The 18,242-nt window shown below is 33.8% G+C and overlaps 1 protein-coding gene across 3 annotated transcripts in view; it reads left to right on the top strand.

The window, feature by feature from the left end:
- Positions 1 to 18,242, top strand: part of CAB39L (calcium binding protein 39 like) — a 98,408-nt gene that overhangs the window by 36,726 nt on the left and 43,440 nt on the right. For all 3 annotated transcript variants that reach the window (XM_029210540.1, XM_029210541.1, XM_029210539.1), the window contains 2 exons: positions 12,301 to 12,442; positions 17,085 to 17,249. In XM_029210540.1, the coding sequence (XP_029066373.1) occupies positions 12,332 to 12,442; positions 17,085 to 17,249 (276 nt within the window). In that variant the 5' untranslated portion in view covers positions 12,301 to 12,331. The remainder of the gene's footprint in view (positions 1 to 12,300; positions 12,443 to 17,084; positions 17,250 to 18,242) is intronic.

Here is an 18,242-nt window from a genome sequence, read left to right as displayed (position 1 = left end):
GAGGTTTTAAAAAACAACTGCAAAACAATACTTCTCTGTTGCCTAAGGCACTTGAATCATTACCAACTATTCCGTGTCCATGGAATATCTTATTTTGGAAATGGGTTTTTATTTACAAAGAGTTTCCAAAAATAAAATAGTGGCAGGATACCATTTTTCATGTTTCTCTTTCAACTGAATAAAAATTCAAAAGTTACCTCATTCCATCTATTTTCAGTAAATTTAAAATAATCATTGTGATGTTTGATATTATCAATTACAGCATTCCCTCATAATTCAATTAGAAATGTTAATGATGCCATTAAATAAAGGGATATGTAATTTGAATGTTGAATGCTTCTGTTAGATCCAATAAGTGACACATGATTTTTTTCAAAGTTCTGGAGTGAAAATAAAAATTAGACAATTTACATATCAAACTTACCATTTGATACAAAATGAATGCACATTTCAAATTAAGGAATAAGGCAGTTATTTTGTTCTTATAGCTGGCACCAAACTCTTATATAATATTGTTGTTCTGCTGAAGAACTATTTTAACCAGATGCATATATGTATGTAAACAATAGAGAAGAGAAAAAAGAAAAAACTCTTAAAATATATATTCACATTCCAATAAAAACTTCATTTGTACAATCTTAACTTGGGAGATTGTATGCTAATTTTATATGTTTTTTTAAAGGCATCGATGGAAGGCATGTAATCATTCTTCTGTGTAAGAAGGAAGTATATATTGTTAGCTGCAAAAGTGAGTCATTGCTTAAAGTTGCATCATTCTAAGCAATGTTTCTAGTTTGCCAGCCTCAAAAAAGATGTCCTTAGTTATTGATTCAAGTGAGTCCTTTAAGGCAGAACAACTTAGCAGAAATGAAAACTTAAGCAAGGTGTCAATGAACCTATTAAAAGGGTTTGTACTCTAGATATAATGTAAAACTACTGTACTTTCTCTAATATTTCCTGTATGTGTGCAGAAGCCTGTAGAACAGGTTTTGTTTTGTGGAGTTTTTTTAACCTATTGACCAGTGTATAAAAAGAAACTCAGCTTGTCTGTGAAAACTTTTTTAGGACTAGTATCTTATACTTGAAGTCAAAAGTAAATACAATAGAGATTATTATATCACAAACCAAATTTTACTTCTTTACAGAATTTCCCACACTCAATCCTTAGACTGATGGAAGATTGCACATAGCTTCACAATCTTCCAAATAATTTTTTATTTTAAACTAGTAATTCATTGATATTATCTTAGTAGTGGCACCATTTCTTAAGCCTATAGGATTGTAAATATAGAAATAAAAAATAAGCCATCCCCAATTTCCAAGTGTTTTGTACCTTAAAAGTTTATTTGTGAGTGGGTTGTTGGGAATTTGGGAACCATCTTCTCTGGGAAACAATTTAACAAATAATGATTGCTTGGTGTTTATTATAGCCTAAGTTTATATTTCACTTACACAATACAAAAACCATCACCACCCTGAAAAATATTAGAAAATCAATTACAGTGATGAAACTAAATATAAAAACAATTACAGGTTGAATAAGACATTATTTTTCCTAAATATTAATACTTGAAGAAAAGCAGTATGTTTATAAACAGCATTTCTAGGTACTTTTATGAGCTTCCAAGATAAATTGTACTGTTTATGAGATCTAATCTTATATTAAAATCAGTGATTTTTCTTTTCCTTGCTACAGGAATATTTCTAGCCATTGCTTTTATGCTTATCAGCCATTTCTGAGATCTAGCCCAGTGTCTGGCATATAAGTAGGTACCTAATAAATAGTTACCAGTTAGGGACTGAACTCTTTCTTTGGTTTACAAAAATGGAACTGAGTAGTTTTTCCAAGGTACCCCAAAAAGGAAAGGGGTTTAGGGGCACACAGTTTTCATTACGAGAAAGAGAGAGCCAAGAATTGAATTTTAAGAAGCAAACAAAGCAATAGTAGTACAGAATAGGCCTAACTGTTAAGAGAAAAAGAGAAGACTGTGGTGTAACTTGGGGGTAATCTTGAATGAGTAGGGATGGTGATGAGGGGAGGCAATTTACAAGCTTGGTATCTTGAGTACATGGGACATTCTGAAGTAAGGTGTCAACTTTAACTCAGAAGAATTATGTATTTGCATATGTGTACTAGGACCCATATGAAGAAATGTGGCCTATTCGGAAAACTCAAATTAGGTCTATCCAAATTAAGTTTAGTTACGCTGGCCCTAAAAGTTTCTCTACAATAATGGATAATAATCTGGAAAAAATATATATATAGATATAACTGAATCACTTTGCTGTATACCTGAAACAACACAATATTGTAAATCAACTATACTTCAATTTTTTAAAAAAAGTTTCTCTAAAAGGCCAAGATATAAAATGTTAAAGTTAGTACTGCAGTAAACATATGTAATGAAATAAACAATACAATGAATGCAGATTATACTTAGATGATTTTTAGTGGCAGAAAAACCTTTCCATCTGATCAAAAAATACTTTCTATGTTCTATTTCAAATCATATTTTAAAAGTAATGATTTTGAGTAGTTCCAAGTGGTATATAATAGGTGCTTAATAAATATTTGTTGAATGATTGAATGAAATAATGTGGAATAGTTGGGACAATTTTCCATTTCTGAGGTATGGATATCTGTGTACATGCATGTATAGATTTATAATGCAGCTTAAAGATAATATTTAGCTGAGATTTCCTTAACAAGGAAAAAATCTCTGTTAGCATGCTTTTTAATTATGGACATACTTAATGTTCCACTGATAATTAAAATAGTTGGTTTAAGATGAAATCTTTGCTGCTTCTAAATGAAATAATAAATATTTAATTTTATGACTTATATGTCTTAAATTTCCAGCAGAAACTCATCTAGTCTCTTCCAGCTGTGGAAGGATGAGAGGTCATATTAACTTACCCATCCAGAAGAACTTTACAATCCTGGAAGTCTATAGGATGAGAGATAATTTCAGCTAAATCACATGCATCTTTACTCTCCCATGTTAATGTTTTATAGATTGAGAGTTTATAGATAGGCACAGGGCTTACTGAAGCTATGAAATGGTTGTATTTCACACTGTAACTATAAACTTTGCCTTAATACCAGTAACAGTATCTAACCAAAATTTGATGATTATTTTGTATATGTATGTGCTTAAAAGAAAGACACGCCCCCCAAAAAAAGAATTACAAGTTTCCCTTGATAATTCTGTTGTGAAAAATAGCCATTTGTGAATTTCAGTGAGAACTGATACTTTGATTACACTTCCTAGTCTTTGAGAATACTGACTTAGCTTCAGATCTCTGCTATAAATTGAGATTATGAAATTCAAATGTAAAATTATTATCCATTGACAATCTTTATTAGCTAATAGATGTAGAAAATTTTAACTCCAACAAATGACTGGAGCTGTCAACAGAAACATTACTGTGAATGAAGTTTCTGGTTGTTTTTCCTGGAACAGTAGTCTAGTAGGTTAATATTTATAATAATAAATTGGTAGTTGTATGTCTTCCTAATTTCATAAACTAGTTCTATTTTTAAATTGTTTCAGTGGTTACAATACATTAGAATTAAGGAGCAATTCCCAAGGACATGGGTTTTTTTCTTGTAAAAGAGTTTTTATTCTGATGTAAGTCTGATCAAGGCTTCCAAATGAGTAAGGGTACATAAAACACTTCTTACAAGTTTTTCATTTATATGTAAATTGTTCATTTTTGAAAATGGTGCTCCCTCAAACTCTGTTAACAAAACTTATAAAAACAGGTCCATTCTTAGTCATTTTGAACTGAGAAAAAGGATGATCAGTGAAAGTTCTTATTTATACTTTGTCCACTGATTTTCACTTGTTTCTATAGGTCTTCAAGTACAAAATGCAATTGTGGTGTCTTCTAATTACATCTAGGAAGTATATTTTAAAATGGAATGGTTGAGGGATAGCGGGCATTGATTGGAAGGTACTTTGACATATGTAATATGTTTTATAATGGATTTGATATCATAACATATATAACAATAATGATATGCTTTGTAGTTTATTATATCTGTGAAGGTAATCAATGATTTTGTGGTGGGAAGAGGCCTATTTGGGATGCAACAAATACAGTAGAACGTTTAGGTGTACTTTTTTTTATTTTAAAATTTACATTCAATGAAATGTACCCATTTTAAGAGAACAGTTCACTGAATATTGACAAATACATATACTCATGTAATCTCCATCCCATTGATTTTTAAAAATGAATCTTATTGGCCCAATTATTTGCCGTAGGTGTACTTTTTTTTTTTTTTTTTTTTTTTTGTGGTAGCGGGCCTCTCACTGTTGTGGCCTCTCCCGTTGCGGAGCACAGGCTCCGGACGTGCAGGTTCAGTGGCCATGGCTCACGGGCCCAGCCGTCCGCGGCATGTGAGATCTTCCCGGATCGGGGCACGAACCGGTATCCCCTGCATCGGCAGGCGGATTCGCAACCACTGCGCCACCAGGGAAGCCCAGGTGTACTTTTTGATTGCATTATTTCTATCTGTGAGTCCTATTTGGAATAAAACATAAAAGAATGGTAATTTCTGAACTTTCTTGAAATTTATTTTAATGTGATGGTTTAATTTTCTTAGTTTGGACGAAGGTACCTGTGACTAAGTTTAAATTAGCAAGCTCTATGAAAGGCTTTTGGAAATCTTCCTTTCTTACTTATTGTTCATTGTAAAATAACCTATGTGAAGGACAACAAGGCTCATTTTTGAGTTGACTTTCTTACAGTGAGTTAGCAGTTTGGTTATGTTTTTTATGGTTTTACCTATGGAAATCTTGAGACTTCTCTTGTCTTCAATGATAAATTTCCCACTCCGTTAAGCTTTCGTGGAAAATCTTTGAAATGAAAACTATTATTGAACAGCACATTTGGAGGTTAGACATAAAGGCCTAGAGATACTCATTAGCCACCTACAGATAGACATTTATTCCCCTTTAAAATACTTTAAGGGATAACAGTGAGGGTATTTAATGCCCCAAATGACCTCTTCTCCTAGCTTCCCTTTCCCTGGCCTGCTTCAAACACACTCCTCTCCACTTACGTCACTGAACATGTTCAGATGAGGTATTTGAGTGATTGACTTTGGGTCATCTTTAGAGGCGCTCACACATAAGTTAGGAATATGAAATATTCTACTGTGCCTTAGGAAAGGGAATGCTGCCAAGCTGCCAAAGTCTACTAAAAATCTACAGGGCCTGAGTTCCCGGGGAGCAGAGCTGAAGAATTTTTTTTGGCTTTCTCTCCAGAATCTGAGCCAAGTGCTACTCTTAATGAAATTTCATAGCCAAAGTAACAGAAATCATATTTGTTTGACTAGTGCTTTGAAAAGACATGATGATCAGATATTCCACAGTTTGAACTTCAAAAAACGGTTAGTTAGTCATTAAAAGTATCATTTATGAGAAGGTATTTCCATTGTAAAAACATTTGCATGATCTATTGAACAAAGTTTGGGGACAAAAGAGAAAATTTGAAGGAAGAAGAAAACTAAGTATTTATAAGCCAACTACCCAGAGGCAATCACTGTTAACTTTTTTAAATGATTTTTTCTATGCATAGGTTTTGTGTATTTGTGGTTTTGTTTGCTTTTACATAGTTGTAGTTATGCTCTATATTATGGGATGGTGTTTTTTTAACATGTACATTTTATTTCACATTCTTTGTAAACATTTTCATAGCCATATACTATATTTCATCAAATCTAAGAAGCCATTGGTTGTAAGGCATATACTCTTGTACCACTAAGAAAGAAAAAAAACAAAAACAAAAAAACCCCCTGCCAGTTAGTATAAGGTCCCATCAATTGTAAGACACATGCACATTTTAGAGATGTTAAAATGTGGAAAAAAAAGTTATAAAGATAACCTTTATTAGTTTATTTTCTTAGGACAGATTGATAGAAGCAGAATTACTAAAGTCAGAGGTTGTGAATATTTAAAGGCTCTAGATCCATATTGCCAAATTATTGTCCAATTTATACTTCCACCAGTAAGAAAAGAGAGGGCCTGTTGCATCTCACCATCAATAGAATTGAATTTTCTCAAAACAACAACAAAAAACTTTGTTATATGATGGGCAAAATAGTCCTTCACTTTAAGTTTGCATTTTTCCAACATTTACTATGTGTTTAACTGTATTTCCTCCTTTGCGGTTTTCTAATATCTATGCATTATTTCTTAATGATTTTCTTATTTGTCTTAGATCTCCTTTTATAATGATATTAGCCCTCTGTCTTTCATATTCATGTCACAGAATTCTCTTATTTGTTGTTTGCCTACAATGTTTTTATTATTTTATCCATAAAAATTCAAAACAAGTTATTAGATTTGTAACATTTATATTAACTGATTTGTCAGTCTTTTTTTTTTTGAGATTTATTTCATCACTTCTAAAATTAGAGAAATTATTTTACATCCAGAAGTTTGAAAATCACTTATAGTAACATCTATATCTGGCCTCTTTTGTTCCATTGGCCTGTTTTTCTTGTGTCACTTTCACTTATAGCACTTGATAGCACTTTTAATTTCATTCCCTCGTAAGAAATCTTCCTTTTTAAAACTCGTTATCCTTGTGAGTTTTTTTTGGTATTCTTGGCTTAATTAAGTTACTAAAAACTTTTTTGGACTTGTGACTGGAATTGTATCAAATTATGGACTTTAGGATTATTGACATTTTAATGATATTCAGTTTTTCTATTCAAAAACAAAATAGGTTTTTCTATTCAGTTCTTTTCTTAGTTACATGGGTTTATTCCCCACTATTATAGATAATACAGAAAAACATCAAGATGAAAAAATTTTAGATGTATCACAAATCTCATTCAGATAATACCATTAACATTAGCTGAGCCACATTCCAGAAATAGTTCTGTGGCTGTATACAATTAAAAGGGTGGCTTGCTGAAGGATTGAGTAGACAAATAGACACATCTTGTACATCTTTAAGTACATCTTTCATTTGTTAGTTTTCTACTTCAGGAACAGTAATTATCCTTATGTTGGATTATCACTGTCCATTTTCCATAGTGATGGATTCTTTATTTTTAACTTTTTATTTTGAGATAACTAAAGATTCACATGCAGTTATAAGAAACAATACAGAGAGATCCTGTATACCCTTCATCTAGCTTCCCCCTGTAATGACATCTTGCATACTAATTAGCAGGTAGTGAATTAATGGATAATGATCAGCACTTTTAAAAAAAATAATGTAGGATAGAACAGATAGAACAGAATGGAATCTATCCAGAGGGCAAGTATTGTTTCATGAAACAATTATACAATCATTTATACATTCCTTTGCTCTGGATCACAATATAAAATGCATTTCTTACTACAAGTCACTATTTAAAAAGTTGAAACCACTGCCCTAGAGAAATTCTCATACAAATGTATAAGTAGACTGGCAAAAGAATCTGTGCTATGATCATGCGTGTAATAATAAACAATTGAAAACAATTAGAACTCGGAGAACTGATAAATAAATTGTGGTATAGTCATACAGTGGGATGCTATACAGCACGTAAGATAAACGTGAGATTTGTGTATTAACACAAATAAATCTCATAAACACAGTGTTGAGGGAGAAAAAAAGAAACTGGCCATGTAATACCATTTCTATAACGCTTTAAAGCATACACAACAATATCACATATTGTCTGTAATATTAGTAGAAGTGTGAAAGCATATATAGGTAAGGGTAATGATAAATAGGTACAGTATGAGCCAGAGGGAAATGGGATCAGAAAATTGTACCAACAGCGTTGCTTTAGTTGTTTTATTTTTTAAGCTGGGTGGTAAATATACAGGAACTTGTTACATTGTTCTCTATTTCTTCTTCTAGATGCCCTAAATATTTTATTTAAACTAAATTAAATTAAAATACCTAGGGGAAAAGGTCCTGTTGAAGCATTTTGATTAGCTTGATGGTGTCACAATCCATTTGTGAGCCAATTGCTGTAGCCAGGGCAGTGGAAGGAATACTCTGGCCCCGCCTGGGTCATGTTCCCACCCTTTTGGTAGGGTGGGGTGGGAAGGAGAGCAGACAGGTCTAGCACCAGAAAAAACAGGCACCAAAAAGTACCAGAGATTTTCTTTTTCTTTTACTTTTCTGATTCAGTTATTTCTAATTCTATTGTTATTTCCATCATTCTTTTCTTGAGATTTTTTAGGCAGTTTCCTTTTTAACTTATTTAGTTGAATCCTTATTTATTTTTATTCCCACATGAATGCATTGTAGATTTGCACCCTCCCAAATGTTCTGCCAGCACTATCAAGGCTCCCTTTCAAGAACTATTTCTGGTTTTTAGCATTTATTTTCTTGAACTCTTGTGGGTTTGACTCCATCTCATCTTTTTGTAAGAATTTTAGTAGGTGTACACAGTCTATTCACACATAAATATGTTGGCTAGAGACTTAATTGTGAGGTTATAGACTTTCCCTTTCAGAACTCTGTAGATTCTCTCCATGGTTTTATGACATGTAGTTTTATGGAAGTCCAAAGACAACTTAATTTTTATCCTTTTTGTTGTTAACAGTCATTTTGTAGGAATGAGCTTTAAGAGAAGAATGTTGGTTTCTTCTAAAAGCCACAAGGCACTGAATTTGGGGTCTCATCATTAATCTCAACTAGAAAAATTCTGTAAATGACCACATTTAGATCTTTTTTTCTGCTTAAGCTGTTTTATCTTTGTTGCTTCTCTCCATTTTTTAGTTCCTTTTGCATTTGTTGTCTTCCTCCACCTCTTTTCATTGTTGTAATACCCGTTTTTATAGATAGAACACTATATCTTCTCCATATTTCCATAATATATACTATACACACATACACACGAACACACACCAAGTACCTTTTCTCCATCATTTAAGTTTGTTTAACCTTTTCTGGCATTCTGGCAAAACCCTTTGTGTGGCTGTGTCTCCCACTACATTGTGCACCCTCTGAAGCTTATTTTGCATTTACTAGTGCAACGCCTCACACCTTACAGGTGCTCAGTAAATATTTTCTGAATGAATAAATATAGACTAACTAATTGTGTACCTTTTGGTTGTCCTCAATCAATTTTCTGTGGGGTCATTTCTGCTGTATGCAGATTTGGATTGCCATGCTGCATTTTGGGGTGTTTCTGTATATGTGTGTATATTATGTGTTTTTGATCTTTTATCTTGACCAACTCTCTTTTTGTCTAAGTTCTTCTCTCCCTTTTTTTAATTTTTATTTTGCCAATTATATCTCTTCTATCTCCTACAGAGAATTAATTTTGGAAGTAACCTTTCCCGTCGAAGTCCACAGGGCATTTCTCCCCTTTGCTTGTGATTTTTTTTTTTTTTAGTAGAAACTATTTATTTGTTGTTTATTCTGTTCACTTACTTTGGAAAGTGGAAAAGTACAATAGGGCCCATGTCAGTCCTCTGATATTTGTGTGCTGCATGGCCTGCTGTCAGCATTAACGCCGGAGGGCAGGTTGATGTGTGCAACCCCACCACAGCTTTCAGTGCCCAGGAGGCATTCACCTGGTGTCAGTCTGTTGGACTTAGCATGGCATCTTCTCCTGTTCCTGCTTCTTGTGTTGTTGAAATATAACGTGTGTTCTAAAAACTCTGACATAGAATTTATTACTATTACCACTTTATCCCAAGGAAGCACCATTTTCAGGACTCCACCTTACATACTTTATCTTTGGCCTTGATGGAGTTAGAATGGGTGTGGACCAGTGATGAATATGCTAGAGCTCGCTGTATTTGGCCTATCTAATTCAAAATATGATGCTCTATCTTTCTTTAAGAATCCCCCTTGCAGTATAAAATTTCCTCAAAAAATTAAAAATAGAACTACCATATGATATAGCAATTCCACTTCTGGGTACTTCTCTGAGGAACATGAAAATGCTAATTCATAAAGAAATATGCACCCTCATGTTTACTGCATCATTATTTACAATAGCCAAGATATGGAAACAACTTAAGTGCTCATCAATGGATGAACAGATAAAGCATATGTTCTATGTGTGTGTGTGTGTGTGTGTGTGTTTGTGTGTGTGTGTGTGTATAATGGAATATTATTCAGCCATAAAAAGAATGAAATCTTGCCATTTGTGGCAACATGGATGGGCCTTTGAGGGCATTAAGCTAAGTGAAATAAATCAGAAAAAGACATATATCGTATGATCTCACTTATATATGGAATCTAAAAACACCAAAAACCAAGCTCATAAGTACACAGAACAAATTGGTTGTTGCCAGAGGTGGAGGGTGGGGTGTGGATGAATTGGGTGAAGGGGGTCAAAAGGTACAAACTTCTGGTTACAAAATAAGTGAGTCATGGGGATGTATTAAAAAATAAAATAAGGTAACTAAACTGGTACTAACAAATAAATATAATGTATCTGGGCTTTCCCAAAACATTTGGCAAAATTTTTCTTGATATCTTGGTGAATGAGATGAAAAAAAATATGAGTTAAATGATATGACTAGGTGAATTCACAGTTAAAAAACAAAACACTCATTTTACAGATAGAGCAAATGACATGCAGACAAGGTGATAACTTCGGAATCATAGCGGATGAATTACCAACTCAGAACAATTTGGGGGTTTAAGTACCTCCTGTTTGTTTAGCAGGTATGTTGAGTGCCACTTAGCATTATTCTTGATCACAAACAACAAATACTGAAGAAAGTTTTTGAAAGCGTATAAGGTAACTCAGAGACTTGACAGAAGTCCTAGGGAACCAGATTTGGGAAGTAGGAGTCTAGGGAGATGAAGTAAATATTTAGAACCATAGCCAAGGATATACCAGAGGAATAACTGTTTAGAGTATTGCTATCGACTGCTGTGTACATTTGTGTGTAATATTCTTTATTGATTAATTGCATCATTGTTAATAAGAAAAATATGAGGAAAAATGGAATTAACCCAAAAGTCTATCAATAAAGGTATTGGTAAAATAAATTATATAATAATTTAATAAGAAATTACCAAATACTGGAAGTAATTACATAATATGTCTGTATAATGGACATTGCTATAAAAATGTTGTAGTGCATCTAAATATATACTCATAGAATGATATTCAAGATATAAAAAGTGGGGAAAAGTTGAAAAATACTATATTTAGTATTTATTCTATTTTGGTTTTAAAAAATATATTTTTATATACATAGAAAAAATTCAGGAGGAATATGTATCAAAACTGATAATAGTTGTTGCCTCTGGATGACTGGTTAATGGGAGCCTTTGATTTATCACATCATATTTCTGTAATGTTTGAAATATTTTTGCTAATAAATGTAAAGTAAATGAATATGCCTCTACTAACTGGAGCCTTTAATTTTAGATTTTTTTCTAAAAAAAATAACACATTTTTAGTGTAAATAGGGCAATGACAGCTATATTTGGCTTCCTCTGCTCTATGTAAATAGATGTTCTCAAAAAGAAGAACTGATTTTCCTGTTCCCCTCCCACCTCACCCCCCATCATGGTAGTCCTCATTTCATCAATGAGTATGCCAGCTGAATGTTTGAAGAGTAAATAAAAAACAGATTCTAAACAATTTTACATTGTAATTTTGTGATTGCTGTAGAGTGACATGTTTTTAAACATTGCTTTACCAAAGTATGTGGATGCTAATCCCACTTTTGTTTTACATGTTTTATTTTATCTATGATTATTATTATCACCATCATCATTATCACTCTCTTTAGTCAAAATATCTAGTTTTAAATATCAGGTTATTCTCTAAAAATACTCCTTTTCCCATTCTTGCATAAATCTTGAATTTCTATTTTAGGAAAGATTTTAAACTTTGAGTAAAAACTTTTAGGTAAACTTTTAAAAATATCTTTCTTAAAATATTTTATATTAATTTAAATTTGGCACAAAACTTGGTGAAACTTGTTTTTTTTTAAATATTTATGTATTTATTTATTTGGCTTCGCTGGGTCTTAGTTGCCGTACGCAGGATCTTTAGTTGCAGCATGCAGATTCTTTAGTTGATATGTGGGATCTTTAGTTGTGGCATGGGGGACCTTTAGTTGCAGCATGTGGGATCTAGTTCCCTGACCAGGAATCGAACCTGGGCCCCCTGCATTGGGAGCACAGAGTCTTAACTGCTGGACCACCAGGGAAGTCCCAATGAAACTTGTTTTAGTTTGACTGATTTTAATGTTTCATGTTACTGAATTGGTTATTGAAAACTTATAAGACATTGTGGTATAACAATTTAATCATGTTAAGAATTATAATTATAATTTTTGTTTATTTGTTTGTTTTTAGCATTCCACATTGGAAGAAGAGATTTCTATAGATGAAAAAAATGCCTTTGTTTAGTAAATCGCACAAAAATCCAGCAGAAATTGTGAAAATTCTGAAAGACAACATGGCCGTTTTGGAAAAGCAAGACAGAAAGACAGATAAGGTATGAGGTAAAATAATAACATTTTTATTAAAATATATGAATAGACCAAAAAAGCTAATGTAAAAGCTTAATGAAGAATCCTAAACATGGTCTGTGATGCACTCGTAGGGTCTTACGTAAGTACGTTTAAATTGATTCCAGGTTTTATGCAACTGATAATTGTTGAGTCTGTTGTCTTGAACTCTTCGTTCACTTTCTAGAGCCTCTGACCAACCTTGGATCCCTCTAGACTTAAACTAAGGGGTGACACCCCACCCTCCACCTCTGGCAACCACCAATCCATTTCAGTCATAAAAAAGAATGATATCTTGCCATTTGCAGCAGCATGGATGGACCTAGAGGTCCATTATGCTAAGAGAAATAAGTCAGAGAAAGGCAAATACTGTGTGATTTCACTTATATGTGGAATCTAAAAAACAAAACAAAACAAACGAACAAATATAAAGCAGAAACAGAGTTATAGATACAGAGAACAAACAGGTGGTTGCCAGAGGGGAGGTGGGTTGGCGTTGGAGGGGGAAGAAATTGCTGAGGGAGATTGAGGTACAAACTTCCAGTTGGGTATGAAAGGTACAGTGTAGAGAATATAGTTAATAACTATGTAATACCTTTGTATGGTGACATATCGTAACTAGACTTATTGTGGTGATCATTTTGGGTTTTTTTATATATATATTTAAAATATTTATTTATTTATTTGGCTGCGCCAGGTCTTAGTTGCGGCGCACGGGATCTTCGCTGCGGTGTGCGGGATCTTTTAGTTGCAGCATGCAGGCTCTTAGTTGCGGCATGCGGGATCCAGTTCCCTGACCAGGGATCGAACCCGGGTCCTCTGCATTCAGAGCTCAGAGTCTTAACCGCTGGACACCAGGGAAGTCCTGTGGTGATCATTTTGAAATGTATAGAAATGTTGAATCACTGTGTTGTAAAACAGAAACTAACAGTGTTGTAGTTCAATTATACTTTTAAAACAAAAAGAGATCAGATTTGTGGTTACCAGAGGCAGGGGTACTGCGGAGAGGGAACTGGATGTAGACAGTCAAAAGATACAAACTTCCAAGTGTACAATAAGTAGGTACTAGAGGTGTAAGGTACAACATGATAAATGTAAGTAACACTGCTGTATGTTATGTATGGAAGTTATTAAGAGAATAAATCCTGAGTTCTCATCACAAGGAAAAATATATTCTTTTCTTCTCTGTTTCTTTAATTTTGTATCTATATGCAATGATGGATGTTCACTAAACTTATTGTGATAATCATTTCATGATGTATGTAAGTCGAATCATTATGCTGTACACCTGAAATTTATACAGTGCTGTATGTCAATTATATTTTAATAAAACTGGAAGGAAAAAAACTCAGAATGAAAAAAAAATCTAAGGGGTTATACTGGTATATAATATTATACTGACATGGAGGGTAAAATGTTTATATTTAAAGATCAACTGATAGTTTCTACTACAGTGCAGCCTCTTTTTTTTTTTTTTTTTTGGCACACCACGCAGCATGTGGGATCTTAGTTCTCTGACTAGGGATCGAACCCACGCCCCCTGCAGTGGAAATGCAGAGTCCTAACCACTGGACTGCCAGGGAATTCCCAGTGCAGCCTCATTTTAACATTGTTTTAAAGTCCTACCAAGAAAGGCTTCCTCAGAGGAAGGGGTTTTTAGTAATTCAGTTATTCCTTCAAAGGGACATTGAATCCTACATATATAATTTGTCTCTAAAGGGACTAGTTTATGGCAAGATTCAAGATATCTGTAAAATAAATACCCTTGAGTTAATGGTATCTTTCTGTCCCAGTGAATGATACAATATTGTATTCTTGTAATGATGTAGAAATATATTTTTTATCCTACATCTTGTAAGGAATGTAGAAATATATTTTTATTTCTAATGTACTTTGTAATATTGAGCAAAATATTGGCTCAATAGAATGAAGAAATGACCTTCATATAAGAGTGAATCTAAATAACAAAAGAGAGGAAAAAGGAAAAGACATAAAAAGACACTAATTTTCATTAGTGATCAGGAAAAGTCCAATTAGAACAACAGTAAATTCGTATTACATTCCTACTATCTTGTCAAAAATGAAAAATGTCTGATGGTATTAAATGTTGACAAGTGTGGAGAGCAATAAGAACTTTCATTCACTATGAGTGATAAAGTATAAATTGGTGTTTGGAAATGAGTTTAGTATATTATCTGTTAAATATGAAGATATACATGTTCTAAGACCCTGCAGTTCCCCTCCTAGTATAAACTCTAGAGATGTTCTTGCAAATATGCACCAGGATGCATGTCAAGAATGTTCATAGCATTGTTGTTCATAGTAACCCCTCAGTGGAAACAACCCTGATGTCCATCAACAGTAGAAGTGAGAAGTTGTGGTCCAGCCATTGATGGAATACTACAGAGCAATGAATGTTAAAGAACTGCTGCTACGTGCGGCGGCAAGGATGAACCTCCCAAATATAGTGTTGAGTGAAAGAAGCAAATCATAAGAGGGTACAGGTACTATTCCAAATCAGCAGAACTAAACTATGTTGTTTTGGGATACAAACATAGGTGAGAAAACTATAAAGAAAAGTAAATAAATGATTGTCATCAAAAACATAAAAGGATTTACTTCTGGCTGAAAAGGCGGCATTCAAGTGACTTCTGGGATGCTAAAAATGTTCTATTTCTTGACCTCTCTTATGGTCACACTGGTGTTTGCTTTATAAGTATTCTTAACTCTATATATGTTTAAAGTAATCTTCTGTGGATATATGTCACAATTTAAGGAACTTCCAACCTTTAATAAATTAAGGATTGCTTTAGCAATATCATAAAATGTATCTGGAAATTAATTTTTTAAGTAGTGTCATGCTACTATGAGTTACTTTTATTATTTTGCCTTACTCTCCTCATTTCCTTCTTCAATTATAATGATTAGAATACAATACTTGAAAGTAATAAAACTATATTTCTTTAAAAACAGTCAGCAAATTGTTAACTAATTGGCCTGTTTTTTTTCTTCACCTGTTTTTTTTTTTTTTTTGGTATCCCATGCTTGCTTGCTTGCTTTATTTATTTATTTTGCGGTACACGGGCCTCACTGCCGCGGCCTCTCCCCTTGCAGAGCACAGGCTCCAGACGCACAGGCCCAGCGGCCATGGCTCAGGGGCCCAGCCGCTCCGCAGCATGTGGGATCTTCCCGGACCAGGGCACGAACCCGCATCCCCTGCATCGGCAGGCGGACTCTCAACCACTGTGCCACCAGGGAAGCCCTTGCTTTATTTATTTATTTATTTATTTATTTATTTATCTTCACCTGTTTTAAAAAAAATTTTCTATTGAGTGTAATTAAGATACCATATAATCCACCATTTTAAAGTGTACAATTCAGTGGTTATTAGTTTATTCACAAGGTTGTGTGACCATCACCACTATCTAATTTCAGAACATTTTCAGCACCTCCTTGTCCCTTACCCAGGCCCTAATACTCACTAATGTACTTTCTACCTCTATGTATTCTCCTATTATTCTTTAAAATGCAATGAGGGCTTCCCTGGTGGCACAGTGGCTAAGAATCTGCCTGCCAATGCAGGGGACATGGGTTCGAGCCCTGGTCTGGGAAGATCCCACATGCCTCAGAGCAACTGAGCCCGTGCGCCACAACTACTGAGCCTGCACTCTAGAGCCCGAGAGCCACAACTACTGAAGCCTGCGCGCCTGGAGCCCGTGCTCCGCAAAAAGAGAAGCTACCACAATGAGAATCCCGTGCACCACAGCGAAGAATAGCCCCCGCTCACCGCAACTAGAGAAAAGCCCGCGCACAGCAACAAAGAGCCAACACAGCCTAAAATAAAATTAATTAATTATAAAACTTTTTTTAAGAATTAATAAAAGCAAAATTATATGTTTTTAATAAAAACATATAAAATATGAGGACATTTTAAAAAATGTAGTGAGATCTTTTGCTTCTTTTTTTTAAGTTTCATAGATAACAAAAAGATAATGGTTATGTGTGAGGGATCAGTGGATTGACAAAGGTTATGGGTTTTGACAATGTATGATTTTGTACCTACTCCATTAAAAAACCAGAATAATAGGGATTTGTTGAAAAACATTAACAAATGATTTAAATAAAGACTACTAGCTACTGATAAGTTTTCAAAATGGACTGAATTTAATTTATAAATTAAATTTATAATTAATTACTAGTAAAGTTCAGTATGAGTATGATTTAAGGAAATTCATGGGGGCTTCCCTGGCAGTCCAGTGGTTAAGACTGCACACTTCCACTGCAGGGGGTGTGGGTTCGATCCCTGGTCAGGGAACTAAGATCCCACGTGCTGCACAGTGCAGCCAAAAAGTAAAAACATTTTTTTAATTTAAAAAAAATTTTTTTAAATAAAGGAAGATCATTTCAATTATTCTAACTAAGTAGAAATACTGAAGATCTCTCTTTTATAAATTAACTTTAGTAACATTTTCTGAAATAAAAAACGCAGTGCCTACTGAATGGTTTTTGTTTGTAACTACACAGTTCTTTAATCATAAATAAGCAGGGCTCAATAAGTGGTTTCTGTTTGTTTGTTTATAACCTGAAATTTTTAATTACTCAACTATTAGCATAATTTTTGGTCACTAGGCTTCAGAAGAAGTGTCGAAATCACTGCAAGCAATGAAGGAAATTCTGTGTGGGACAAGTGACAAGGAACCCCCAACAGAAGCTGTGGCTCAGCTAGCACAAGAACTCTACAATAGTGGGCTGCTGGTGACACTGATAGCCGACCTACAGCTGATAGACTTTGAGGTAACCTATCTGCAAAAGGATGACAATTCTGCTTTTCAATTTTTATATACATACCAATATTTGACTGTCATTTTTTATTATTACTATTTATATATTATTTAAAATCCCATTTTCCCCTGAAAGTTCTAAAATCATCTTAATCGTTTTTTTAAAAAAGCAAAAGGTATACTGGAATTAAGTTTTATGCAGCTAAGTAAGAAACTTACTGGTCAATAATAATAATAATAATAGATAACATTTTTTGAGTGCTTACTGCATGTTGTACAGTTTCCAAGCACTCATCTCATTTAATTCTTAAAGCAACCTATATATGATTGGTACTATATTATTAGTCTTGTTTTACAGGTAAAGACCCTAAAGTTCAAAGATATTAAGTAATTTCCCCTAAGTCGCTCAGTTACTAAGAGCCTAAGCTGAGATTCAAACTTATTTTCTCCAGACCTGTTTCTTTAATTGAAATATTTATACCAATGATTTAAGAAGTTTGTTAAATGCTACTAATATAGGATATTTATCTCATTTTGAAAGCAATTATACCTAATTGCCTAAATAATAAATAAAACAACACCTAGAAACATAAGTGGTGAATATGTGTAAGCATTTTATTATCAGTGGTTTTTCAATGAAATATATATATGTAAGGCACATTTCAATGATGGAAGTCTTGGTTTTGATTTGTTTGCTGTTTTGTTACTACTATCAGGCTTTTGATACTCTCAGGTAAGTGCTTGGATCTCCATTAATTCTCAAAGATAGAAGAGAATGGAGATTTCTGAAGTAAATTGCTTTGTGTTTTGTCACCAAGGAAGTTAAAAGAAACTCATTACAGTGATTAGACCAAGATAAGGTCAGGGCTCTGGGGATCTGTGGAAATACTAGCCCACAGCTCTCTGGATGGCTTAGATAGGGGAAGATTTTGGCCGACTGGAGCAGAGGAGGAGGAATGCAGGGCAAGACTGCTCTGGACGGTGAAGTCAAGTGTGTTGACTAGAA

The sequence above is a fragment of the Monodon monoceros genome, unplaced genomic scaffold, assembly GCF_005190385.1.
Source record: "Monodon monoceros isolate NGI ecotype Baffin Bay Population unplaced genomic scaffold, NGI_Narwhal_1 Super_Scaffold_8, whole genome shotgun sequence".
Lineage (NCBI taxonomy): Eukaryota > Metazoa > Chordata > Mammalia > Artiodactyla > Monodontidae > Monodon > Monodon monoceros.
Note: the sequence above shows the minus strand (reverse complement) of the source record. Positions and strands in the feature narration are given on the sequence as shown.